The sequence below is a fragment of the Camelus dromedarius genome, chromosome 24 (genome assembly GCF_036321535.1).
Source record: "Camelus dromedarius isolate mCamDro1 chromosome 24, mCamDro1.pat, whole genome shotgun sequence".
NCBI classification, from domain to species: Eukaryota; Metazoa; Chordata; class Mammalia; order Artiodactyla; family Camelidae; genus Camelus; species Camelus dromedarius.
Window position 1 is genome coordinate 30,451,454 of NC_087459.1, and position 26,480 is coordinate 30,477,933.

The following is a 26,480-nucleotide window of genomic DNA, read 5'->3' on the forward strand; positions in this document are numbered from 1 at the left end:
AGGAAGTCAGGGGTGGGGGGTGGGGAGGGCTTAGTGAGGGGTCCCCCCCCACCACGTGACCATCTCCCTGCTCTCTTGGCCCCTGGGAGTTCCCTGCTGGCTGCACTTCCTTGTGCCCAGACAGCGGGGGCTCCCAGGAAACCAGCCGAGAAGAACCTGTGTGACTGCACGCCCAGAGGGACTGTTCATTTCTGTCAAATTATAGCAGAAAGAATTTGGCTTAGGGGTTGTTCTCTGACAAAAATAGTTGTCCTGGTTTGTTGGTTAATTACCAGAAAACTGACCTGTGAAAGGTTTGTGGTGAGCAGGCCTGTGTGTGTGTGTGTGTGTGAGTGTGTGTGTGTGATGGGGGGGATTTTTGAGGTGCATGAAACTTGTTATTCATAAAAAGACAACCAAAGTGGGGAAGATGCCCGGCCCCGTGTTCCTGGAGCTCTCACCAGCTGTGGTCTCCTTACTTCCAGAACCCACCTCACCTGAACGGGACGGGACCGTTGAAAGAGACGCCGAGCAGCTCCGTGTCTAGTCCTAGTGGGACTTCCAGTGTCGGCAGGGCTGGTCCTGTTAATGCTTCAACTTCTGTTCAGAACTGGTCAGTGAACAGGTCCTCTGTTATTCCAGAACATCCCAAGAAACAGAAAATCACGATCAGTATTCACAACAAATTACCTGTTCGCCAAGGTCAGTCCCAGCCTAACCTTCACAGCAATTCTTTGGAGAGCCCTAGCAAGCCTGCCCCCTCTTCTACCATTACCACTTCTTCTGCAATACAGTCTACCTCGAGCGCAGCCACGGCGTCAGCGTCTAGTAAGGTAACAAAGCAGGCCCCCCCGGGCGAGCCCTGTCCCCAGCCCGTGATGAACGGCAGGCCCAAGCTGAGCTCCAGCGTGCTGGTCCCCTACGGCGCCGAGTCCTCCGAGGAGTCGGACGAGGAGGCGAGGGGCCTCGGCAAGGAGAACGGGCTGGGGCCGGGCGAGGGCTCGAGCCCTCCCGCTGCGGATGCCGAAGCCGGTGAGGCCTCCCAGCTCGTGCTCTACGAGCCCGTGGCTCTAAATGGTGCTACCAGTTCAGACAGCGACCCGGGCGAGAACGGCCTGCCGACAGATGGTGCCAGTTGCCAAATCCAGCCTGCTTTACACTCAGAAAACCCCTTTTCCAAGGCCAACGGTCTCCCCGGGAAGGTGAGCGAGTGGTGGGTGCAGTGGGCTTGCTCCGCAGCAGGCAGTTCGCGGGCTGGGTTTGGGGAGGCACCAAGTGACACCTGGGGCTGAAACAGGCTTGCTTTTTGTTGTAGTTGGTGCCTGCTCCTTTGCCACCTCTCCCGGAAGACAAAATCTTAGAGACCTTTAAACTCAGCAGCAGAGGGAAAGGCTCCGCAGAGGAGACAAGGTGAGGCCCCCAGCCGTGTGGTGGGGGTGACGGCAGTGCCTCCAGCCGTGTCGTGGTCCCAGTTCTGGGGAGTCTCAGAAGGAACCTTTTGGATCTGGGGGTGATGTGAATAATGGTCTGTACAGTTTGTTAATTTTCCTTTTAGAAAAGTAAAGAAACAGGTATCAGGGGCTGTTAGCCCATGAGAACTTGCCACCCGCCAGCTCTTCTCCCGCAGGCCCCTGGCGCTGGTTGGTGTGTTCCTAGCACGTGTGTGACTGCGACACCCAGCACTGTCTCACTTAGCCCTCCCAGTGACGAATATCTGATGGTGTACGAAAGTGACAGGGCAGGGCATCTCTTCTCCGTCCAGGAGCAGGTGTTTCCTTATGCCTCCTCTAGAATCCTGAAATTAAAGCCATAGTTAAGATGGTCTGTCTTCACACTTAAAAAAGAAGTTAGTATACTGCCCTGAGTGCAGCGGAGGGGAGGCAGTCAGGGCAGGTAAACCACCCTGAGACTGCACCACACACGGAGGTGCCGTCTGTGGCGTTGACGTCCTCTGCGTGGACAAAGTTCTGACCGTCTGTAGATTTAGTTGTGTCCTGGAGAATCTAAGGTCCGTGAAAATGACCAACGATAGAACTCAAGGTTTCACCCATGTGGACGTGGGACATGGGACACTTACCATTACCTGGGCTCCTGCCTTGCCCCTGCCCACTGGGGAGCTCCCCTGTCCCTGGGACAAGTCAGGAATGCACCCCACATTTCAGAATGGCCCTGCGAGTGGGCGTTAGGGACGCGCACTCGGGAAAGGGGAGAGGAGCGCACCCTGCAGGAGCGCGGCGCCCGTCCACCCTGGAGGCAGCACAGCTGGAACACCTTGCCTGATGGCTTTCCTCTTGTCTCCGTCACTAGTCCACCTTAGTTTGTCTTCACACGTGATGTGCGTGAGAATTATTCCAGGTGATGGAGCAGTCAGACCCCAGCCGCGCGCGTGCCCTGACTTCGTGCACTGACGGGAGCCCCACCACCCTGCTCTGTACTGACGTCACATGTGTTCTGTCTCCCAGATCTTTTCCCACTAAAATGTGGGGGCCACTTCAGGGTTCCTCTTGTTTTCTGGTAGCTTCCATTAACCTTGAGAATCTACCAAAAGCAAGGCAGGGTTTTCTTTTACTACAGAAAGTTTTTTTAGAGCCTCAGTGATTTCTCACAGCGTGCGGGCAGTTCAGGGGCTGCTGGCTTTGTTTGGAGGCAGGTGCTCTTCCTCTGAGGCGCCAAGAAAATGCGGAGAAAGGGATCCAGAGGAAAAGCGAGAGCTTTATTTGACTTTTTTGATGATCAGACCTAGTTATGAAGAAGAATTAGAAGTATACCTAAAAAAAAAAAGAAGTATACCTGAAAACGGAAGGCGCCTAGGACTGTAGAATTATTGTGGTTGAAAAACAGGAGAGGCTTGATATAAAATTTTATATTTTTATTTAATGAGGGAAAGAGAAATTTTGAGGTTTCCAAAAATGATAAGCCCATTATTAGGTTTAAACCAGATACATTAAATCCGTAAAATATTTAGCAAATGAATGATTCAAGGTGTTTGTCCCTGTGAGCCACTGACAGAAGCCCGTAAGGCAATCGCGAGTGACTGGCGTGTTTCCTTCTCTGCTTTGGTGGCTGCAGGCCGCCCGGGACAGAGCGGAGTCCTGCAGAGGAGCCTGAGGCAGAACCAGCGGCCGGCAGCCCCGCTCCCGATTTGCGTGAGAACCTGGACACAGTCACGAGCCTCAGCAGCAAATTAAAGAAGGCCTCGCCGCCCCCGGACCCCAGCATCCAATCTGCCAAAGAAGACGTCTCTGCAAACGTTTCCGCAGAACCTGAGGAGTCTCTGCCGGGTGTTGGCCATTCTTGTAACACCAGCCAGGGTACCGTGGGGGACGAGCCGCTTTCTAAGCTGTGTGACCCTGGGAATCTAACAGGCAGTCAGAGCGAACCGTCCCCGGACGTCCAAGGGATGTTACCAGAGCGTCCCCAGGACTTGACAGCGGCGGCCACAGCGGGGAGCGCGAGCCCCAGTCACTCGGCCTTGGCCCAGGCCGTGGGCGACGGTGAGCGGGAGCGCTCAGCCCCCAGCGGGCGAGACAAGTGCTCGGACGTGGAGGACGCTTCCAGAAGCACCGGGGCTTCCGCAGAGGAGGCGCCCTCTCCTCACTTGGACAAGACCGTAGAAAACCACTCAGAAGGGGGCCCCGAACCAAGTCCTGGTGAGAGAGGTGAAGAAAATCAGGTCGGACAGAAAGTCCAGGATCCTCCTCCAGTTCAGGAAAAAATCAGCAGCCTCAGAAAAGTCGATCGAGGACATTATCGCCACCGAAGAGATGGCTCCTCGAGTGGGGAGCGCACGCGAGAGGGCGGGAGCCGGACGCAGGGCCCGCATCGCAGGAGGCCGCCCTGCTATGTGCGGGAGCGGCCCAAGCACGAGCGCTACCGGCCCGAGCCCTGCACTGGGGCCCCGCACCACCCCAGCCACGGCCATGGCCACGGCGAGAGGGCCAGCCCCGCTGAGCACCGCTCCCTGGGCCGGTACGGCCACCACCACTCCCGGAGCAGGGGCGGCTCGGACCAGGACTGGAGCCGGTACCACCACTCGGAGGCCGAGCACTCCTGGGCTCGGGAGAAGTACCACCCAGACAGGGCGAGGTGGGACAAGTGCAGGTACTTCCACGACAGGTACACTCCCTACCCAGCTCGGGAGGTGCGGGACTGGAAGCCCTTCCACGCCGACCGGGAGTACGACAGAGCTGGGCCCTACGGCGGCCGGCCCTACAAGGACTACTACAGAGGCAGGAAGGCCTACGAGCCGGCCGCCAAGGAGAAGGCCCGGCACCACTTCGCCAGCCCCCGAGCAGGCCCGCCCCACCCCCTCCCTCCCTACCCCGACAAGTTCTCCCACGAGAAAATTGCACTTGTAGCTGAAGACCATAGTTGTCACCTCGCCAGTCGGTTTCATGAACACGAAACTGTAAAGTCACGGAAACGGAGATACGATAGCATAGAGGATGGTGGCAGCTGCCTGGGAAAGAAGGCCTGGGGGGGTCTCCAGCAGGGCCCCCTAGAAGAGCCTAAAGGGAAGAAGCACAAGAAGTCAAAGAAGAAAAAAAAATCCAAAGACAAACACCGAGACCGAGACGCCAGGTGAGGGTGTGCACGCGTTTGTGCATGTTTATGTGCGTGCGTGTGTTTGTGGGAGGTGTTCGCGCGTCAACACAGTTAACCCAGCTTGGGAAAAGGTGAAGGGTGATGTTGATTTGTATTTGTCATCTCTTGGGTTTTAGAGTTCACTGTTTTTATACATTCCTAAAACTTAGCTCTCTTTTAAGCTGTATCTTATGTCACCACATTGTAAAATGTCTAAAAACCTCATTTTTCAAAATGATGCCACCATTTCCAGTTAGTGCTTTGTAACTTCTAGAAGTGTGCCGTGTTCTGTAAACGGACACCTGGGATTCTCTGACCTCACGGTGGTTCATATGTCTGTTCATCAGTTGTAGTTATTTTTTTGCACCTGTTAACATTTCCTTCACACTCAGTGACTGCTGGGCGGAGACAGTGGGAGGCCGCCACCCTTATGACCCTGCCTGTGGCCCAGAGGGTGGAGACGTGTCGTTTGTTGCTGTTGCCTTTGTGTACTTTTCTGTCTCCATTTCTCAGTCGAAACCTAATTGGGAAATTTGTTTTTGTATTTTTAAGAAGCTAAATTGGTCAGCAGTTGTCTTGAGAACGATTTATCTGTGATGCAGGGGATGAGCACAGTGCAGTTTCTACATATTGTAGACTGTTGGATGTCTCTTAAAATTGAACCCCGGGAAAAGATCACCAGAAGCCATAGGTAAACAGTGGCTACTTTGGGGAAGAGGAGATGAAATGTCCTTCCCTCCTCTGCGCCTGAGACACCTGGCAGTAACGCTTTAACCTCAGCCACTAGTTTTAGGAAAAGTTGGTGAAATCCTTCCCCTGGAGTTTTGGCCAAAGCTTTCCTGCCGGACAAAGTGGAAGGCGGTCATGGGGGAGGGTTGAAATTGGTGAATTTATGACCTTGGACTTAAACAGTTCTTACAGTGACAGAACGCATTTTGAGTTCGATCAGAATTTGCATGTGTTTGCGGACTGAGTGTCCCAATCGGGGGTGAACCAGGTGGGCTGAGTCTGGCCTCTCGTTCCGCAGGCATCAGCTGGACTCGGACCTCTCGGGGCCGCACTCAGACGCCGACCTCCACAGACACAGAAAGAAGAAGAAGAAAAAGAAGAGACACTCGAGGAAGTCAGAGGACTTAGTCAGGGGCGCGGAGCCGCGCGGGCCCAGGGCTGCCAGCTGTGAGACTGTGGGCCGTGGCCGGGGCGCCGCCGGGCCTCCCCTGGCGGATGGGCGGCCCCTGGAGGGCCTGGGACCTTTCCGTGAGAAGAGCAGACCCCCGCGGGTAGAGGGCAGGGAGGCCCGGCATCAGCTGTCCGAGTGCGGCCAGGGTAAGAGGAAACACTCGGAGTTCAGAATACAGGCGCGCGTGTCCTTGGAGAAGGTGGTTGGTGCCAGGACGGGGCCATCGTGGGCCTGATGGGCGCCAGCTCCTCCCACCCAGGACCCTGTGTGAGGAAACCCCTGGGATTTTTGGCTCTGGGGACAGGGGTGTCTGGTGGGCCAGAACCCTGGTGTCTGGGCCATTTCTGGCAGGGATGTCTCCGTCCTATGGCCTCTCCAGGGTCAGCGTCTGCGGAGGACCCGGCGCTCATGGGTGGGGTCCGGTCAGCGCGCCTCAGGCGGGGGTTCCTGCCTGCTGTGCTCATCAGTCTCCCAGCTTCCCCGCCTGTCTCTTCCCTGGTGGTCACAGCCGTCCCCTCCCTTCTTATTTGCTCCGATGACCTGTGACCCAAAGGAGTGTGGACGTGTTATGGGGGGCGGGGGGGGTGCTCCGGGCCTAGTCGGCAAACTGCAGTCCCTCCGGGCCACCACCACCTCCGTGTGGTCCGCCCAGAAGGGAGGACTGAACATTTTTAAACAGTGGGAAAAGTCCAAAGAGAACTATTTCATTTTGTGTGAAAATGACGTGAAATGGAAATGCAGCATCTGGAGCTGCGCTGGGTCCGGCCTGCAGGTTCCCGGGGCACTGGCGTAGGGGCCACGCAGCCGGCTGAGTGGCCAGAGGAGACCCGAGGCCGAGGAGCTGGAAGCGTGTCGCACGGCCTTTTGTGGACAAGTTTGCCGACCCCGCCCTACCCCAGAGGTGCCCCCTCGCAGCCCTGCCCACCCTCCTGGGTGCCCAGAGGCACATAACCTGCACTAGGGTGAGGCGTTGTGTGTCGAGGGAGCAGGCCCCTCCCCTCCGGGGGCCCAGAGTTAGCACACTGGCTCAGAGAGACTCTGACAACACGGGGTGGCGGGGTGGGGGTGATATCCCATCAGGAGGAGCCCTGGGGGCGCTCGGATTGGGTGAGATGAATCGTGTGTGGCCAGCGTGAAAGGGCGCCTGAAATGGTGTTTGCTCCGTGTCTTTTAGGAAGTGGATGATTTGCATTTTCACATTGGTTTCCCATGAACTTGTCACGATTTGGGGAAGGGGCTTGGTGAAGGTCCCTTCTGACTTCGGCTTGGAGGGAGGGGGGCTGTTCCTGTGCTGCTGGGCGGGCCCCTGAGGAGTCTCTGTTGTTGCCAGCACCTTCCCCTTCCGGGTCTCTGGTGAGGACCTCGGCCTCCAGCCGCCAGTGCTTTGTGGGCGGCAGCTCACCCCAGAGCTGGCTCCGGGGGAAAGGAGGCAGTTCTGCATCCCAGTCGTGAGTCTTGAGGGCTCCTGTCAGGCTGTGCCGATCCGATGGTGCCTGATGACGGGTCTGAGGTCAGCAGACCGAGGGGCCTGTGCCTTCCCATCCTGACCTCCCTGGGAAGGGCCAAGCATCACTGTTGACACCCACGTGTGTCCTCTGTCCTGGTACCTTGACCACTTACCTCTTCCAGACTCTGGTCCTCTGGCCCCTTACACTCTCGGTTTCTTTGGCCTGAGCTCTTTTCTCGCCTCATGACTAGTTTGCTGTGGGGAGAGTGGACTATTCCCACTGGGACCAGTGGCCCTCAGTTTTCAGTAAAGCCTGTGTTCAGTGAAGCACTTGGAGAAATGGCTCTGTGACAGCTCTTACATGCGCATCCTCGTGTAGGACTGATTTCAGGCCAACAGACAGTAAACTGCTGAGAACTGGTTCTAAGTGCAGTCACTTCATGTACACACACAGCAGAGGCACCAGAAATTTTGCAAAGCCATCATTAATGTTTCCTAACCTTTGCTTTCTAGGTGATTGAAAACTTGGCCTCAAAACAAAAAATTCACTAGTTATGTATGGTAAGCTGTTTACATGTCTCTATTACGTTTTTCTGTTTGTGGAGGCAGGAGGGTTGGGCCCCCCGGTAGGTGTTGTGGGGTGGGTGGGGGTGGGCGGAGATCCAGGTCCCTCAACTCAGAGTCCCTCTGTCCCGCCCTGCCCTGCCCCACCTTGTAAGAAAATGAGGGAAGGTTGAAAGCTTCAGAATCTACAGTCATTTGAGAAACATTTCAAAGACTGAGAAGCCGCTTCCTCCACCCAGACCTACCTGACTGGCCTGGGAGAGGCGACCCCTCCACACGCCCCCCTCCCTGGCCTGGAGCTGTGGGCATAGCCCAGCCCGGAGCCCTAGCCTCTGAGGGTGCAGCTCCCCCGTTCAGACGGAAAGGACTTTGCTTTACTGAATGAAGTTAGGTGCTTTTTATATCAAATCAGAACCTTGAGTGTGAAGTAACTTACTCCTGGAATTTTATCTGGTGGCCCTGGGAGATGGTCATCGTGTTCTGGGCCCTGCACTGGCTGAGGGAGAGGGGAGGGGGCCCCTTCGCTCTTGGAAGGGAGTTGAGTCCAAACGTGTAACTTCTAGTTAGTGAGGGGGGCGTAAATGAATTGTCTCCGAAGATTAATTTGCGGTTAATGAACATGCTGTATCAGTGTGTTCTCTCGGGTACGACCTAAACCTGATTAAGGGAACTTGAGGATTGAATGGATTAGCAGCAGTCCAGGCAGGCGCGCCCCACGCCCAGCAGGTGGCGCCCTCCGCACCCGCGCCTGGACTGCCGGCTTCTCTCCGGCCCTGCGGGAAGGGGTACTTACCGGTTACGGCAGAGGCGCCTCTGCCTCCCGGGACCTGGGGGAGCTGCTGAAGGGGAGCCCGCCTGGGACCCAGCGGCCCGGGTGCCAGCTTCTGCCTCCGGAGGAGTCACTAAGCCTGCTGCCTCTTGTCTTTCAGATTCAACGTGTTCAACAGAAGCCATCCCCAACCCAGCTTAAATTATAAACAGAGAAAATAACTTTGTTCAAATCTGCGTGGTGCTTCTTTAGTAAATACTGTACAGATTTTACCTGGAGGACTTTTTTTTTTTTAGTTTTTACCTTTTCTTAATTACCCTTATTCCAAACGGATGGACACTTTCTACAACTGCTGACCATTGTAAAATACTGTGTATATAAGTCACATTGAAAGTAACGCCCTGGACTAGAACATCTCCAATGCTGCTTAATCACAGACTCAGGTTGATCACTCGTATTCCATGTAATGCTCCTCCAAGTCAGAACCCGGTGCAAGACCAGCCGGGAACCCGTGGAATTATTAAAAGTACAAACTGACAGTGTGTATATTTAATTTAAAGACTTATTTAAAGAATCACAAGCTCTCAACTAGACTTTTGAGAGCAGTCTGTTTTCTGTAATGTCTGATACTAGAAACTAATTTGCTTCATATTTTAGTTGTATTCAAGATTTGAAGATGTATTTTATAGACAAGTTCTGTTTTTGAACTTTGTGAAACTATTCCAATCAATTTACCCGTTATGATGAGTATTTACATTATGAATGTATAATCCAAGCATTGTTTGTAAAGCCTACAGTATGTTTTTATTACATAACACTTTTCTACAGTGTCTCTTGTCTTGACTATGATATTGGAGTCTGAGTTGTCAGCTTGGTCCCTTAAAGTTTCTAGTTACAGACAAAATCATACTGTGATTTTATTTTTAATATGGATATGCTATCAAACTGTGATACACTTATAATTCACTGGTCCTGCATCAGGAGACGGAGTGGGGAAAACTGTATTTAATACAGTTTGTATCTGAATAATCTGTATGGTTTATACAGTTTGTGTTGTTCAGAGATGTCTAAAGTTTGATCTTTGTTTTTTTAAAGATTAAAAAAGCACTTGCCCCACTGTAAATAGACAGCATGTAAAATTTATATAGTATATAAATGGCAGCAAATTAAACCTTTTGTGTCTTCTTACTGCTGTTTTCCCCATTTCCTTACAGACACTTCTTACGACTTTCTTCCTTTGCGTTCACTTCGTTGAGAGCTCTAGCCACCGGTTCTCAGCCCCAGACCCAAATGGGGAGGCAGAGTTGGGCGCAGGCTGCCGGGCCTGACAGTCTCCCAGTTTTAAAGAACCAAGTTGTAGGCAGTCTTGTAATAATGCGTTTTTATTTAATGAACACAGTATTTGCAATTTGACAGCCCTCCAATTTTACTAACTATTCACTTTACAACAAAATATCGATACAGGATATTTCTTCATGCAAGCTGTGGGAGTATATACAGTGAGTAACACACACTCCAGAAATCTATATGTATGTACATTATTTACATATTAACTATATTTACTGTAAATAGAAATGTTTTCTAAGAAAATAATAAGAAAACAAGAAATCACCATGTGTGGTTTCTGGTCTACAACAGACCTAACTTCTCGGCAAAGCACATCTATGTAGATATACGCATTTTAACTTGAAAAATATGCATTGCTTTATATGAAGCATTAAATGCTGCTTCATCTATAAATTGCTCCTATTTTGACTTGGTTTGGTACCACATTCAACTGCTCAAAAATGTCCCGTGATCACGAAGACGCTGTTGCTTGTCCAGGGTCATCCAATTAAACCTCAAGTGGGGACGGTGGCTGGCAAGACTGGAAGCTGCCGCCTCCCACCCGGCGACCCCCGTCCCCCACCTCCTGCCCTTGTCTCTGGAGTGACGCTCCCCTGTGGCCAGAGTCGGCACTAGGAACTGAAGCATTGAGCACAGACGGGGTGGGGAGGAGGCTGACCACCACTGTGTGGGGGTTCACACCACCAGGCCCGCACAGCCCTGACCCCATGGGTTTTCTGGACCCGGCCAGCTGCAGGACGTCGTGGAGGTGACGTCTCAGGCCTGTCGGGTTAATACTGTCACAGTGAAACCTGCAATTCCATGGTTTCTCGTAACACTCGGATGGCAAGTTACATGGATTCTAAGCACCACGGCCTTCTGCATTGTTCCTGGGGAAACAGCCGTCAGGTGAAGCTCCTTCACAGGTGGTCGGAGAAACGCACTTCTTACAGGTGTTTCCTTATGCTCCTGTCTCCCAACCCCACTCTGAGGCAAACCCCGAAAGCAGAACGCCCTGTGTCCCCAGGGTCCTACCTGGGTCAGACAAAGGAGAGAGGGTTCCCGTGTGAGATACTCGCCTAGCTGGCGCCACAGGTGCTTGGGGGGGCGCAGCCAGCCCGAGGGGTCGGGGCAGCAGTGTGTGGTCGTGGTCCAGGCAGCGTCTCCTTTCGTGGAAGACTGGAGGCCGGAGTTGCATATATACCAGTCAGGCATTTCAAGAATGCAGACTTGCCTTTCTCAAAACTAAAGTTTTGAATTTGAGGTATCAGTAGAGTAGTGAAGCCTAAAAGCTTGGGAATGAACCAAAACAAATCAGTCTGATGCATGTTGGAGTCCTGGGCTCAGACCCTCGGTGGTCTGGCATGACTTAAAGCTGCACCAGGGACAAGGGCCACAGCCATTCAGTCGCAGCATCAAGGCAGCGCCCAGGAACAGTTACTCCTGCTCCTGGGGTCTCCTCCTAAGAGCGTACAGCCTGAGGGTTTCCTTCTTGGACTTTCATTTTGCACAGGGGAGGCGATGGCCTCTGAAGTACGCAAACCGGGTGTGCCTGCGCAGATGGGGCAGGGACGGGGGCCTGCGGGGAAGGGACCCACAAGAGGTCTTCACATGTGGTTACAAAGCTCCCGATAAAAAGCCATCTGTCCCCGGCTCCTCCTGAAGACCACGCAGCGGCTCCCCCAGCCACTCAAGCACCCTTGGCTGGCTCTGAGATGTGCTGGGGCCAAGACCCAGCCTGCCCTCAGCAAACCAACGGGGCACCTGCCGTTCAGTCAGCGGCAACCTGACAACCTCCCGGGCGTCGATCTGCACCCGCCCCACCACCAGCGTGTACTTGGGGTTTTGAACTATTCACAGAAAAGCCTAAGTGCTACCCACCCTCGTCCCCAAGCCTGCTCGGGCCGCCTCATCACAGGAGATTACATCTCTGAAAACACGGACTAAGGTTTTCTCTAGTTACTTATGTGTCTATTCATTACGTTAAGAGACCTGGTCATTATAAGCATTCATCTGCCAACGGGTTTTAAATAGCGAAGACAGTGGTCAAAGCTGGCCTGAGCCGCATGTTCAGTTGAACCACAGGGCACTGCTGTCTGCGGGGGCCACAGACTAAAACAGGAGCAGTGACACGTGGTTCAACGTGCAGACTACCTGTGCTGGGACTCGGCAGTTACATCGTGAACACCCCAAGCCGTGATTTATGATGATTTACTTCGTTACAAAGTATCTGTGGGGCCACAAAGTCTGAGTTGAACAGTCCCAGCTGACTGGACGCCTGGAGCTCGTCCTCAAGGACACAGTCGCCCCCTGGCACCCGGGAGGGGGCACAGGGCCCCAGGCCACCCTCTGGGGGCTGTGTGCGCGCAGACGCGTCCTTGTTCTCATGCGTGGCGTGTGCTTGTGTCCAGGAGTTACATTTATAGCTGCCGTTCTAAAAATGCTACTGTTAGAAAGTATCTTTGATTATAATCTCAGAATATAAAAAGGCATATAAAAGCTATAACCCTATGTATCTGAGAAAACTCAGTAAAAAAGTGGTAGCTTTTCCTTCTCTGTTAGGATGTAAGCCAGCGGCTTCCAGGACGGCGCACACCGCGGAGAAGGGACCCCTGGGCCCCACGCTGCTGCGCAGCTCTCCACGGCCGAGCCCCCGCCGGCTGCTGGACCAACGTGCAGGACACTCGGCTGTCCCCAGCGCGGGCCGGCGGGTGCTGCAGGGAAGGGACATGAAACGCGAGGACGCCGTGGCTCCCAGGAAGGCCGTCGGGGGTCCAGGGGGTCATGGGGAGGCCCCCAGTCACTCTCTGCTGTGGGGTTTTGGTTTTTACTTTTACCTGTTTGGGCCAGGAAAGCTATTTCTTATTGGCAATCCTCCTTTTCCTGGTAGCCAACATGTCATAGAACGGGTCCCGACTGATACTCGCTCTGGGGGAAAGGAAAGAGGAACTGGGTTGGGTGGGAGGTGGTGCGTCTGCTGTGGATGCAGCCCCTGTGCCCCGCCCCTCTTCCCCCAACCTGCTTCCCAAGTGCCCTGCAGCACCCCCGCACCTGATGGACTTCATCCACTCCTCCTTCTCCTCGGGGCTGGGCGCGGAGATGCGGTACACCACATGGTTACCCTCCACCACCCGGCCATCCGCCTCCGTCTTACAGGCTTTGATGACCTGCCCTTTGTGGCTTGGGTTGTAAAGCTCAAAACAGTTCTGGTGGAGACAGAGCACCGTCAGCCACTGGGGGTACCGGGGGAGGGGAGGGGGAAGGGAGGGGAGGAATGGGGAGCAGAGGGGGAAGGCCGGCTTACGGGTTTCCGCGGGTCTTCCACCTCCCGGATGCTCAGGTTCTCCAGCGGGATGATGCCCCTGGGCTCCTTATCCTGCGGGAGAAAAGCGCTCAGCTGGCCTCACCCCGCCCGCACATGGGGAAGGCCGGCAGCTGCCCCGCCTGGCACTCACCGTTGTGTATTCAAAGTAGTAGAGGCAGTTGTCAGTGAGGATGAACCAGCGCCGCTTCCAGGTCTTCACACGCCCCCCTAAAAGCAGAGGGACCCCGAGAGTCAGCGCAGTGCGCAGGCGGGCAAGCCCGACACAAGTGACTGCACTTCTCAGAAGTGCCACAGGGGCCGAGCTGGGCTTTAAGCTTCCCTCCTCACCCTACCCAGCACTCAGCCACGTCCTGGCCCAGCTGCCTGGCGGCCCAGACAAGGGGGCCTCTGGTGCTGGGGCCCCGCATGCACCCCCACCCTGGCTGGCCGGTGCCCTCCCCGCACCCAGATGGCTCAATCGCTTCCCAAATCTGCTTCCTGGAAAAGTTAGTCATGATGAATGGGCTTAATTTCCCCACATGGAAATGGCAGGATGGAGCCAGCGCCTCGGCCAGTCTGTCCGGGCCTTAATCGTGTTACGTCAGGGCAGTCATCGCATTACTGGGGCGGCCCTGGGATCCATCAAAATCCATTACTCCTTGGCTCAGGGAATTATTAGATGGAATCAATCTCTTAACAAGATCTAGGAGAGACAGACAGACAAACACACACACACACACACATACATACATGTACACACAGCTCATCTGCACCTACCTCCTTGCTACAGAAAAGAAAATCTCTTCAACCCTCAAATATTCGGCAGACTCAAACTGGCTTCAATTTTTAGTCCTTGCTCCCCACATGAGGTTTAGAGAGGAAACATGCACCTGGTGACAGATGCCTGTGCTCCTCGGGCAGGAGGTAAGCCCAGCCCCTCGCCCGACGGCTCCCAGGTGACACTGTCGGGCGGCATGTCCACCTTCCTGTTACAGGCAGGCGGGCAAGACCCTCCAGGCCGAGGGCCACAGACCCCGTCCCTGCACAGAGGCTGTGACGTGAGCTTGACGATCCAGGACAGGGACATGGGGGAACATGGAGGTCCCTGAGGGCTGAGGCATGACCGGGGAGGAGACAACCAGGAGGACACCCAGCTGCAAAGAGGGGGCCCCGACTGAGATTCAGTGCCACTGGAGGCGCCCTTGCAGACTGGGACCCTCACTCCTGCGTCACTGATGGGACATCTGTCCTCATGACAGCCGCGGGCAGGCCAGGGCCCAGGGGGGCACGCGGGGAAGCAGCCTCAGCCACGCCATGAAGGAAGGTCCAGCTGAGGCTCCCGCCCCAGACCTGCCAGCTCCCCACCCCACTTCCCATTCCCTTCAGCAGCTCTGTCCACACGCCCCCCAAGGCCCTGCTGCGACCTCCCACGACCCCACACCCCTCAGACCCTGAGCCCCTCCAGCCTCCACTCCCCTCAAGCTGCCACAACCTCACCCCCGCGTCTCTCTGAGCCCTGGGCTGGGCTCTTGCTCATCAGGGCTCTCTGTTCCCCTGGAATCCGCTCCCCGCTGGCCGGGGCCTCAGAGACCCAGCACCGGGCTGGGCACACAGCGGCCCTGGTCTCACCTGGGCTTCACTACCCCACCTGTGGGGAGGCCCATGTGCACCCGGAGGGGCCCAGGAGACCCTCGGGGCAACTGTGCCCTGACTTGAGTCCTGCAGTGAGGGGTACGGTACCTCCCCCAAGGCCCAAGGCACTGGGGAGGAGCCAGCTCCGCACCAGGCGTCTCTCCAGCTGCGCTGGTGCTGGGCCTGCCCCTATGCCCGCCCCACCCCTGCCGCAGCCAGAGGCCTCTTTGGAAAAAAAATTGATGCTGTCTCTCACTGTCCAAAGCCCCCAAGGCTCCCACTGCTCTCAGCATGAGGCCCAGACCCTCAAACAGCCTCCGAGGACTCCCTCGGCCCCCGGGCCCCTCCTCCTGGCCCCTTCCTACCGCTAAGCCCCACGAGCAGGTTCTCAGAGAATCTTCCTGGGAGCTCCTGTGCTGCCCATCTGCCCCTGTGGGTCCTGAGGGGCCTGATGTGCGTTCCGCTCACCCCTGGGCCCTGGGGCCTGTTTCACCAGCTGCCATGAGACACAGGTTTGCCAGGAAGGCCTCTCAGCACCTCGCACCTGGGCTCCTGCCCGGCTGCCCCAAGTCCAGCAGCACGTTGGCAGGAGCCCAACCCCCGGTCCGCAGGGAACCTGGCAGGCTGGGGGCTGCGGGGTCAAGATGGGGCCGTGTGTTCGGAGATGGCCCCTGAGCCCCACCCAGGCACCCTTCAGCTCAGTGGGCAGGCCCCACAGGCGCCCAGGTCACATCTGGGTCTCTGAGCCCCAGCAGGTTGTGCAGCGAGGACACCAAAGGCTCTGCTCACACGTGTGAGCAGCCAGAGGCCTCTTTGGAAAAAAAAATTGATGCTGTCTCTCACTGCCCAAAGCCCCCAAGGCTCCCACTGCTCTCAGCATGAGGCCCAGTGGGAGCTGGGCTTGAGGACACAGACACACATGCACACGCCCCCCCACCGCCCACAGAAAGCAGCCTGGCCTCTCCGGACGAGTGTGAACTCCACCTTCTCTCCCAGGCACGCACGTGTGCACCTCCCTTCTCCATGACACCTCGGCTCTGACCCACTCCTATCACTGTCAACACAACTGACTCATCTCACAACCCAGGGACCACCCGGCAAGCACAGGACCAGCAGCAGCAGCACCACCAGGCTCTTCTGAAAGTGCCCCCCGCTCTAAGATTAAAGAAACGAGGTCACGCTGTGACCTCCGTCCTGACCCCAGCTCGTGTGTGGCCACCATTCTGGCTCCTCCACATGTGTGTCCAGGCCAAGCGCCCTGTGTGGAGCCCCAGGGCTGTGTGTCCTCACCGCGTGCACCGGGGCCAACACAGTGTGCCCTCAGCATCGGCTTCCCATGACCTGTCGCCTCCTCGACCCCTCGGGGACTGATGCCCAGTGACCCTCTACAGTGGCCTGGTTGATGTCAGAAGTGTGGGCAGGAGCCCGAGGAGCAGAGCCTCCTCCCGCTGGACACCTGCTAGGGACGGTCCTGGCTCTGAGGGCAGTGTAGCCATGGGAGCCCAGGCTCCGCTCTGAGCGGTGCCACCACTACCTCTGCAGCCCTCCCCAAGACACTGGCGCCACCACACCCCTTCCCAGATGCGTGGCCCTCGGGCACCAGTTGGCGCCCACCAGCCCTGGCTCCCACCATGCTACGCGCTGATGTCCTGGCTCGACACCTGTTCACCCAGAAGACAGGCTGGAAAACAAGCCCTGCCGTGCCTTCACTGCACTCTGATTGGTCGTTAGAGCCGGCCGCACCCCCACTGGCGCTGAGGCCATGCTGACCCCCAGGCAGGCTGGTGCAGCACCCCCCCCAGGGGGGCACTTGCTGGTGACTCAGCCTCGGGAAGGGCCCGAGTGCAGCGGCAGCATGTTCCCCATGCCCTCACCCCAGGACCACAGGCTGGACGGGACCTCAAAGTCTGGAGTGTCTGGAAGGTTACTCAGGCACTCAAGTCCAAGGCCATGGTTCTGGGTTTTAGACAAAGACCCAGAACTCTCCCAAGCCTTGGCACAGCCAGAGTATGGTCAGGACAGGACGCCAAACCAGAAAAAGCTAACCCGCAGCTCACCCCCCAGGCCCGCCACACTGCCACCACGCTCGTGTTCAGCCTCGCTCAGTTAAAGACAGAGTCACTGGAATTCCCTCTATGTGTGATGGTCTGTCTGCACAGGGCCTGCATGGCAGCCGTCAGATCGCTAATATCCAGGGAAGGCTGGAATCCCAATCCCTACCAGTGTTAAAAAAAAAAAACAGAACAAAACACCCTGCCAATTACTAAAACTGCCCAGAAAATGTAAGCCCTACTCCACTTCTCCGTCACTGGTGAAGCAGCTCTGAGCACGTTTCTGGACTCCCCGCGGGCAGTGCAGATGTGTGCTGCCTGGTTAGCAGGAGGGTAGCGGGTGCTGCAGCAACGGCCTGGCTGTCAGCTGTCCCGCGCTCGGGCCCTCAGGACGCGAGGGGCAGGCTGCTCCCGCGCAGCCCCTGGCGCCTCTGGTCCCTCCACTGCGCGCCTTGCGGCCGCCTCGCCCTCCCTGGAGGATAAGGTGACCCAGCACGACTGAAGCCAGGGCGGTCGGATGAATGGCAGCCAAGTCACAGCTTCACACAAACCAACAGGGGAGAGAAACCGAGAGGAAGGAGCAGCCAGGACGGGGCAGGAAGCCACTGGGTACGTACCTCCTAGCGCAGAACAAGCAGGGACAGCCCGTCACAGAACAGAAAGGTGGGAGCCACAGGCAGAAGGAAAACAACAAGAAGGCACATGTAAACCACTCATCAGGAAGCAGCCACACCAAAGCAAGACAGGCCGCAGGTCCCTGGAGGTCCAGGCACCTGCCGCTCGCACAGGAAGTGGCCTTGGGCTGGTCTGGACGCTAAGGGGCACGTTCTGGGACGGGCACTGCGTGCACCGGGCGGTACTCTGCGCACACTGGCGGGATGGCCTCTCTCGGGCCGGGCCGGGCCGGGCCACGGCGGCAGCCGCCGAGATGGGTAAGCACGGCCCCCGGGAGTGGACTCTGGCCGGCGGCGCTCTGTCTAGCGTTTCTGCCTGAGGTCGGGGAGGTGCCGCGGGGGGCTGCTGCCGCGGGCGGAGGGGCCACGGGCGCGGTCCCGGCCATCGGCGCCGCTCACCCAGCTTCAGGAGCCAGCCCTCCCGGTCAGGGTTGAAGAACGTGTGTGTCAGGTCGTTGCCATCGTCCTCCGGGATCTTGAACGGCTCGTTCTTGATGCTCTCGTACAAGTTCTGTGAGCGGAAAGCATCAGTTGGGGTGGGGGTCGTGGGGGAGCGGAAATGGACAGAGAAGGGAGGGCCTGTCCCCTGCGCACCCCCAGCAGGACCCTCTGCAGGTGCTTAGAAACCAACCAACTGGCGCTGCCGCCCGGGGGCGAATCTCACGCCCGAGAGCGTGGACAGGGGGGACAGGGGCTCACCCGCAGCAGCTCCTCGGGGAGGTCCCCGCCCTCATTGATGCCCCGGTTCATGGTGATGAACCGCTCGGCCGTGGGCTTGTCGCGCACGTTGTGGTTGTGGAGGCTGGTGTTGAGCATGATGATGGCAAAGGACAGGACGTAGCACGTGTCTGGAAGGAGGCAGAGGAGTCAGCGCTGGAGGCTTGGCGCGGTGGTCGGGGGGCTCTGCCCGGCGGCCGCAGCCCCACACTGACCTGTGGACTGGAAGACGCCCGGGTTGCACAGGCAGTAGCGAGATGCGAACGCCTCCATCATGCGGTCGATTTTCTGGGCCTCGCCCGGGAGTCTGAAGCTCCACAGAAACTGCCTGCAGGGAAACGGAAACCAGGGAAGACATGACTCTGCAGCCCCGGAAGGACACCAGGTGTGCAGGGCATGTCCACGCGGGTCCACTCAGCGCCTCTGCGTCTAGGGGCCACGGCTGGGTGGTGCCCGGGGGGCTGAATGCCACCTCCTGCTCATCCCTGGCAGAGGGATGACGTGGGCAGAGGAGCCCGGGACCCACTGGAGCATCAGCACGGCAGCCATCCGCCTGTGGCAGCAAGTCGGGACCCCCGGGGCTCTGGGCCAGAGACTGGCCAGCCAAAGCAGTGGAATCCAGCCGCCCTGACCACCATGGATGCACCCCAGGCTGTAGGCCTGCACCACTCCACGACACAGTTTCCAAAAACTGAATCTAAAAGCTCTGAACCACGGTGGCAGGACTTGGCCCCAACTGTGAATTGCTCAGCCAAGGCTGGCGGCAGAGCACAGGGCTGCCGGGGGCAGATGGCAACACTGCCACCCCCTCAGCCTGCAGCCGGGGGACAGCCATGAGGACTGGGAGGCTGGCGCTGGGGCAGAGGATGGAGGAGAGGGGCCAAGACCAGGACCAGACAACACGGCCGGCCAGGGGTGGCCTCGGATGGCAGGAAACCTACACCCTCCCCGGCACACACTGGGCATCCGCGTGGTGGTGTTCAAGGCCAAATGTGGCGGAAAGCGGGCTTGTGCCCAGTGGCACTGAGACCACATGCAGAACTGGAGGAAGCACACCCACAACTGCCAAACAACATGAGAAACGAGAGCAAGGCAGCTGTGAACAGGAGGGGGAGCAGTGGCCACAAGGAGGCAGGCGCATCCCGACCTCCATCTCGCACTGCGGTGCCTGCAGAGGCCCCTGCCGCTCCCCTGACTCGCCCAGGGGTCACCGCCCGCCTGAGCAGCACTGGCCCTCCTGCCCTCCCTCCCTCTGCTCAGCAGCTCGTGCAGACACTCACCGTAAGGCCTGTACAAGGTTGAGATCGGCAAACTCGTGGAGTTCCACAAAAGCTTGAAGAACTTTAATATTAAATTCATCCCTAAGAGAGAAAACGTATTTTATAGCCTCACTGCCTGTTATTTCAGTCACTTTAAGACACGTCCTAAAGCAAGTTTCCGTGGGTGTTAAAGTATGACCGAAAGTTCAGCGATTTTCACTGCGCGTTTGTTTTTGGCCTTAGGACCAAAGGAGACCGGAGCCGGTAAGAGTCAGTGTAAGATTCCCCAGTCAGAGCCCAACGCCAAGGTTCCGAGCCCTGAGCTGAGCCATAAGACCCTAGCCCCAGCGCCTGGTGCAAATGCTCAGAGGTGGGAGGCAACTCCTTTAGGGTCAGAAACCAGAAAGCACGCGGAACTGAGCCCCGAGAGGAACGTCTGGAGGGGAAATTAATAACTAGCTTTTTAAAACTAAGTGTGACCATATGGTAAAAGCGGTCAAGTTTTATGACAACAAAAGAGAAATTACAACAGTGACAACTCAACCCACTGGAATTTTAACTCCCAGCCTCTCCCACAGGCCCTGGTCTGGGGGAGAGTTAAGGAGACCCCAGACAGCAAAACCTGGGGTCCCGCCTGCCCCACCCACAGGGTGGCACCTAACACAAGCTGCAGACGGCCGGGCTTACAGGTGCGGGGCAGTGACCCTGGTGACACTGTAACTTGCCCTCCCGGGAGCACAGACCAGGCCTCACCTGAGGCAGGTGCACTCACCCTCAGAGGTGCAGGCCCACTACCTGTCGACAGCAAGGAACGGCTGCGGCTCAGCACCCCTGCACCCCCAGGAGGGCTAAGGACGAAACAGGAGGCAGGCAGAGGCCTGGGCACAAAATGCATGCTGTGACTTCGTCCCCTCCTTTCTCTTGGGGTGAGCTGGTGGCAGGTGTAGGGCTGCCGTCTCTGAGAGCCCTGGGGTTCCCAGCCCTGCCTGCGCCGACAGGGGTGCTGACAGGACCCTCCTGGGACGTGGTGAGCACGCAGCCCACTGTAAAGACGGGCATGGGGTCCGGTTTGCCCAACACTGCATCTGTCAGCTGGTGTCCTGCTGAAAGGGCAAAGTGACATCAAGCACACGTGGGGTGGGGGTGTGCACGTCACGCAGGTACGTGTGTGCTGAGTGCCGCCAGAGCAGCGGCAGCCCAGCTGGGTTACAGATTCGTGCGGCGAGGGCAGCGCATGATCACTACAGGGTCTGCTGTGGAGCTGGCCTCTGCTGAGCAAGCGGACGGCCCAGACTGAGAGCCCGGATGCACCTCCGCTACCCATACCGCCGCTCAGAAAGGAAGGCAGCGTGGAGTCGGGGCCAGGTGGGCTGTGATCCGAGGGGCGGTGCCGCCTCTCCCTCAGGACCTGGGCTGCCTGTCCCTGCTGGAGGGCGGTGTCCAGGGCTCCAGCTACACTCATCTCTGGATTAAATTCCACCTCTGAGTCACCCACCCCGGGGACACTGCCTCCAGCCAGCCCTCTCTCCAGGGCTCTCCCCCGGGGCGTCCACTGGCCTCACAAGCTCAGCCAGTCCCGGCCAACCACCCCTCAGACTTGCTCCTGGTCTCTGCTGACAGCAGCTCCGCCTTCCAGACTGCTGGGCCCAGGGCCTGGAGCCTCGCACACCTGAATCCAACCTGCCAAGACTTCCCCTCGGCTCCCCAGGACCTCAGACACAGGGTCCGAGCACCTCTCACCTCCTGCATGGAAGCCGGCCTGGCCCGGGACTCCCCGCTCGGGTTCCTGTTACCAGGCCCCGCTGCTCCTGTGCATCCCGCCCCGGGGACAGCCTACTCCGAGGGAATCAGGCCCTGCCCTCCCGCCAGGAGCCCTCCATGCCCCCACTTTCCTCCTCGTGATGGGCCCAGAGGCCCGGCAGCCTAAGCACACCCCGCCCCCCTCCCCTGGTGTCCCCACACAAGTGCCGCGGCCTCCATGGGGCGCTGTCCAGCCTCCACAACTGCTCTCAACTCCCCTTCCTCTGCCACAGCCCCTTTGCCCTGCTCACCTTCTAACACATGACACAGTTTTCTGGTTTAATTTGCTTTTGCACTGTCTGCACTGCTGCAGCAGAACACAGTCCCTCAAGTGGAAGAACCCAGCTTTGCTCACCAACGCCACCCAAGTGCCTCTGCGGTGCCCAGCGGAGTCGGACCACGGGGTTTGGACGCGGCATCCGCAGGTTTCCAGCATCCACTGCCCGCGTGGACGGCCCGACTGCATGGTAACTTACACCCCGTGCCCCACGCCCGCCGGAGACGACGGGGAACCACTCAGACTCTGCCTTCGTAGCACATCCTGCTAGACTGGGTGTAGGAACTCCTAGGGGATCCTTCAATTTTTTACAGAAACTGCTTTGTTGAGACTCCATACAATTCACTCATTTCATCAAGTGATCCAGTCAAAGGTTTTAGCACACTGAGTAAATCACAGACCTGGGCAACCACCACCACGAGCAATTTCAGATCACCTTCATCACGCGGAAAAAAAACCCCCACCCGTAACACTGCTCCCCCAGCCCCAGGCAGCCGCTCTATTTTCTGTCTCTATACCTTCACCTGTTTTGAGCACTTCATATAAAGAGAATAAATACAATATGTGGTCTTTGGTGACTGGCTTCTTTACTATTGTAATGTTTGAAACGTTTTCATCCACACTGTAGCACGTATCAGTACTTAATTCCTTCTTCATGCCAAATAATACTCCGCTGTGTGGATGGACCACATTTGGTTCATCCAGTCATCAGTCGCTGGCCACTGAGTTGTTCCCACGGCCGGGCTGTAATGTGGCTGTGAACCTGGGTACACGAGTTTTTGTGCAGACATGGTTTCACTTTTCTTGGGTATGAGTCGAATACCTGGCTCACATGGTAAGTTTACTGTTTTGAAGGACTACCAGCTACTTTCCAAAGTGGCTGCACCATTTTTTATATAGCAGTGTATGAGGCTTCCAATTTCTCCAGCTCCTTACCAACATTTATCGCCTTCTTTTTTTTTTTGGTGGGGTGGGAGGTAATTAGATTTTCATTCATTTTTAATGGAGGTGCTGGGGATTGAACCCAGGACCTCAGGTATGCTAAGCACACGCTCTACCACTAAGCTATACCCTCCTCCATCGCCTTCTTTAATTACAGCCATCCTAGTGGTGAAGTGGTGTTATCACTGTGGTTCGGAGTTGCGTTTCCCTGATGACTAATGATGTTTAGCACCCTATCATGTGCTTACTGGCCACTGGGCTTGCGGCCTCATCATGTGCTTATGTATGTATCCTCTTCGGAGGAATGTCTCCTCAGCTCCTTTGCCCATTTATAATTCTTTCTCTTTTTATTATTGAGTTGTAAGAATTCTTTTTATATTTCAGATACAAAACTTTATCAGATACGTATGTGACTTGGAAATACTTCCTCCTGCCCTGCAGGCTGTCTGCACCTGCTTGACGACGTCCTGCGAAGCACAGATGCTTTGAATTTCGATGCTGCCCCGTTTATTTTTCTCTTTTGCTCTTTGTGCTTTTGGTGTCACAGCCAAGAAACCCCTGCCTCATTCAACATCACATTCACCCCTATGTTTTCTTCTGAGTGTTTTATAGTTTCAGTGCCTATATTTAGGTCTTTGATCCACTTTCATTTTTGTAAATGGTGAGTGGTCCAGTGCCATCCTTTTGCATGTGGATAACCGGTCTTCCCCACGCCATTTGTTGAAAAGACTATACTTTTCCCTGCCCTGAATTGTCAAAAATTGTTTGATGGTAAATGTGAGGGTTTATCTCTGGATTCTCAATTCTCATCTATGATCTGTAAGTCTATATTCTTACGTCAGTGCCACACTGTCTTGATTAGTGTAGCTTCAGTCTATTTTGTAACTGGAAAGTTCAAGTTCTCCAACTTTGCTCTTTCTTTTCCAGGATTGTTGTGGCTACTCTGGGTTCCCTGAATTTCTAAATGAATTTTAGGAGTACTTTGTCAATTTCTACAAAGAAGATAGCTCGGATTTTGCTGGGTAATACATTAAGTTTATCAACGTGGAGGTTACTGCCATCTTTGCAATAGTAAGTCTTCCGATCCATGAACGTGCGATGTCTTCCTATTTATTTGGGTATTTTAATTTTTGATATGTTACAGTTTTCAGAGTAAAAATTTTGTACTTCTTTTCTTAAATTTATCCCAAAGTATTTTATTTTTAATGATACTGTAACTGTTTTCTTAATATCCTTTTCGGCTTGCTCATTGCTACTGTGTGGACAAATGCCTGAATTTGTATATTAATTTTGTGTCCTGCAACCTTGCTGAAATTACTAGTTCTAATAGTTTGTCAGTGATTCCTGAGGATTTTCTATATACAATATTGTCACCTACAAACAGATAGTTTTATTTCTTTTTTTCCAAAGTGGATGCCTTTAATTTCATTTTCTTGCCAAACTGCCTTGCCTACAAGTGTCAATACTATGTTGAACAGAAGTCGTGAGAACAGTCATCCTCATCTTGTTCTTAGTCTTAAGGAGAGAGCAGGAATCGGGGGCGGGGGGGGGGGGCTTCACAGACGCCCTCTATCATGTTGAGGAAGTTCCCTTCTTTTCCTAGTTTTCTTCTCATGAAGTAGTGAATTTTGACAAATGCTCCTCCTTCAGTCTATTGGGATGGTCATGTGGGTTTTGCTCTTTATTCTATTATTTTTAATTGATTTTTGCATGTTAGTCTAACCTTGCATTCATGTGTTAATGAATATAGTCGATCCTTGAACAATGTGCGGGTTAGAGGCATGACCCTCTACTCAGCTGCAGATCCACGTATGACCTACCTGGACCCTGCTTTTCGAGACAAACGTCAGAGGCAGTGGCACTGTGAGTTCTGTCACGGTTCCCTGGGTAGAGGATTCCAGAGGAGCACAGACCCCACCCGGATACCCACCCCGTCTGCTCACAAGGGTGCAGGAGAGTACGTGGCTGCCCTGGGCTCACTCAGTCCCGGGGAGCACCTGTGCCCGCAGAGCCCTTGGTGTGGGGGGTGGGCCTGGGGGCGGGTGGCTTGCTTGCCTCAGCTCACCTCTCACCGAGGTAGTCCCCGATCACGGTCTTATTCAGGCCTTCTCCTTTGTACAGGAACTGGGCCACGTCCTCCGGGGAGCTCTGCAGCAGGTCGTTTTCTATCAGAAACTGAATTCCCTGCGGATGAGTGGAAGGAGGAAGCACTGGTTAGGAGGCTCGTCAGACTCGTATTTCAGAGACAAACACGTTTAGTGTCACAGTCTTACTGGTCTGGACACGGCAGAAATAATAGCACGATTGGATTCTCACACCACCGTAACACACTTTACCCATCAAAGAAAAGCACCTCCTGGCAAATGAACAGGTTAAAAGACAAACAGGTTACTGAACAAACTGTTCTAACGTCATTAGAGGTTATAAAGGCAGAAGGAACAGTGATACCAATTTCCCCAGCTCAGGGAAGGGATCTGTTTTGTGTCTGAGAGGAACTGGCCATACGTGGCTGGCCAACCCAATACCTGTCCCAAGCTCCCTTTTCCCTTTCCATCTTTCACTAAATAATCACCTTCCCAGCCACCCCTGCAACTAGAAATGACTTTGTGAGCACATGTGGTCAAACAGACAGAGACAAAGTCTGTAGGAGGACCCGGGAAAGACGCTGGTTTCCTGACAAAAGGGGACTGTGAGCAGCACAGTTTTCCTCCTTCCTGCCCTGAATGCAGATGTGATGGCAGGAGCTCTGGCAGCCGGCATACAAGAGAAAGGCTGGGAAAAACACAGGACCTCGGTCCTGGCACTTGGGAGCCACTCGACACCCCGGGCCACCTCTGCTGTGAGCAGACAGCCCGATGTGGAAGCTGTCTTTACAGGCACGCTGTTACCTGTGGCTGCACGTGTTAGCCGGTCATTGTGCCACTGAGTTCAAAGCAGTCGAAATCACGCCCACTTGAGGGACCTCAGAGAGGAGGCCGACGGTCTCTACATGAACGGCTGCCTGGCCCAAACTAGCTGTCTCATGGGAAGCCCTAATAATAGCAAAAATTTACCTCTGACAGAGCTTCCGAGCTGCTTCCAAAATACACATTGGCAGAGCTTGTAAGGGAACAGGGACTCCCGCCATCCATTTGCCCAGAGGCTGGTTCCACAAACGCAGAGATAGGTGATCTTCCAGCTGAAACTCTAAGTGTCCAAGACCAGGGCGCCTTCACACCCCAAGAGCCATCTGGAGTCTACTGACTTTTTAAATGCATGAATGTCCACGGCAGCCTTATTTAGAATGTCTAAAAACTGGAAACAACCCAGCAGTCAGTCAGCCAGAGAACTGACAAACACATTCTGGCGAATTCACACCACGGAAGAATGCAGAACGACGAGGTGGAGTGAACAACCATGTGGACGCGTCTGCAGACCTGGCGTGGAGTAAAGGACTCGGGGTGTTCTAACTGCACCCACGTATACTTTCACTCAGGCAACACTCGCCTACAGCAACAGCACAGAACTTGTTCTCCAGGGGAGATGCCAGAAAGGCGCCCTGTGGTCCCCACAGCTCAGCTTGCTCTGGGTTGTGGTTACGTATTTCCATTTGTAAAAACTCTTCAAGCTGTATGCTGAAAATCTGTGCAAATGTTATTCTTTCAAAAAAAAAGTTTACCCTTAAAACAGTAAGTCTGACAATCCTAAATTAACTGCCCTGTATTTCTGGTGGAAGCTTAAGTGGGTACAGCCTCCTGGGTGTTATCTCCCAAATCTGCAGACAGACACACTGTAACCAGGCACTCTGCTGCTGGGTGTGCAGCCGTCTTCACCCAGGGCTCCTGAAACAAGGCCTGGGACGTGGGGTGCTGGTGCTGTTTATTCCTGGGACTGGACTCGAAGCCCAGGTGCCCAGGTGCCCAGGGTGAAGGACGGAGTGAGGCAAGGGGCGGAGGCAGGGCTGGGGAAGCCTCAGGGATGTGTGGGTGGGGGGCG

At 55.5% G+C, this 26,480-nt stretch overlaps 2 protein-coding genes across 7 annotated transcripts in view; one reads left to right on the top strand and one right to left on the bottom strand.

Moving 5' to 3' along the window:
• Positions 1 to 9,711, top strand: part of USP42 (ubiquitin specific peptidase 42) — a 31,635-nt gene extending 21,924 nt beyond the window's left edge. For 3 of the 4 annotated variants that reach the window (XM_031433273.2, XM_064478702.1, XM_064478704.1), the window contains 4 exons: positions 465 to 1,181; positions 1,295 to 1,389; positions 3,049 to 4,560; positions 5,591 to 7,696. In XM_031433273.2, the coding sequence (XP_031289133.2) occupies positions 465 to 1,181; positions 1,295 to 1,389; positions 3,049 to 4,560; positions 5,591 to 5,978 (2,712 nt within the window). In that variant the 3' untranslated portion in view covers positions 5,979 to 7,696. The other variant, XM_064478703.1, reaches the window with a different exon arrangement.
• Positions 9,712 to 9,889: 178 nt separating this feature from the next.
• CYTH3 (cytohesin 3) overlaps positions 9,890 to 26,480 on the bottom strand; it is an 81,359-nt gene continuing 64,768 nt past the window's right edge. The window contains exons 5-14 of one of the 3 annotated variants that reach the window (XM_064478710.1): positions 24,571 to 24,689; positions 19,508 to 19,588; positions 18,443 to 18,555; positions 18,210 to 18,358; positions 17,910 to 18,021; positions 13,305 to 13,381; positions 13,154 to 13,225; positions 12,901 to 13,055; positions 12,687 to 12,777; positions 9,890 to 10,884 (exon numbers count right to left, since the gene is read on the bottom strand). In XM_064478710.1, the coding sequence (XP_064334780.1) occupies positions 12,705 to 12,777; positions 12,901 to 13,055; positions 13,154 to 13,225; positions 13,305 to 13,381; positions 17,910 to 18,021; positions 18,210 to 18,358; positions 18,443 to 18,555; positions 19,508 to 19,588; positions 24,571 to 24,689 (951 nt within the window). In that variant the 3' untranslated portion in view covers positions 9,890 to 10,884; positions 12,687 to 12,704. Of the gene's footprint in view, positions 12,778 to 12,900; positions 13,056 to 13,153; positions 13,226 to 13,304; positions 13,382 to 17,909; positions 18,022 to 18,209; positions 18,359 to 18,442; positions 18,556 to 19,507; positions 19,589 to 24,570; positions 24,690 to 26,480 lie in introns of all 3 variants that reach the window. The other 2 variants (XM_064478709.1, XM_064478708.1) reach the window with 2 other exon arrangements.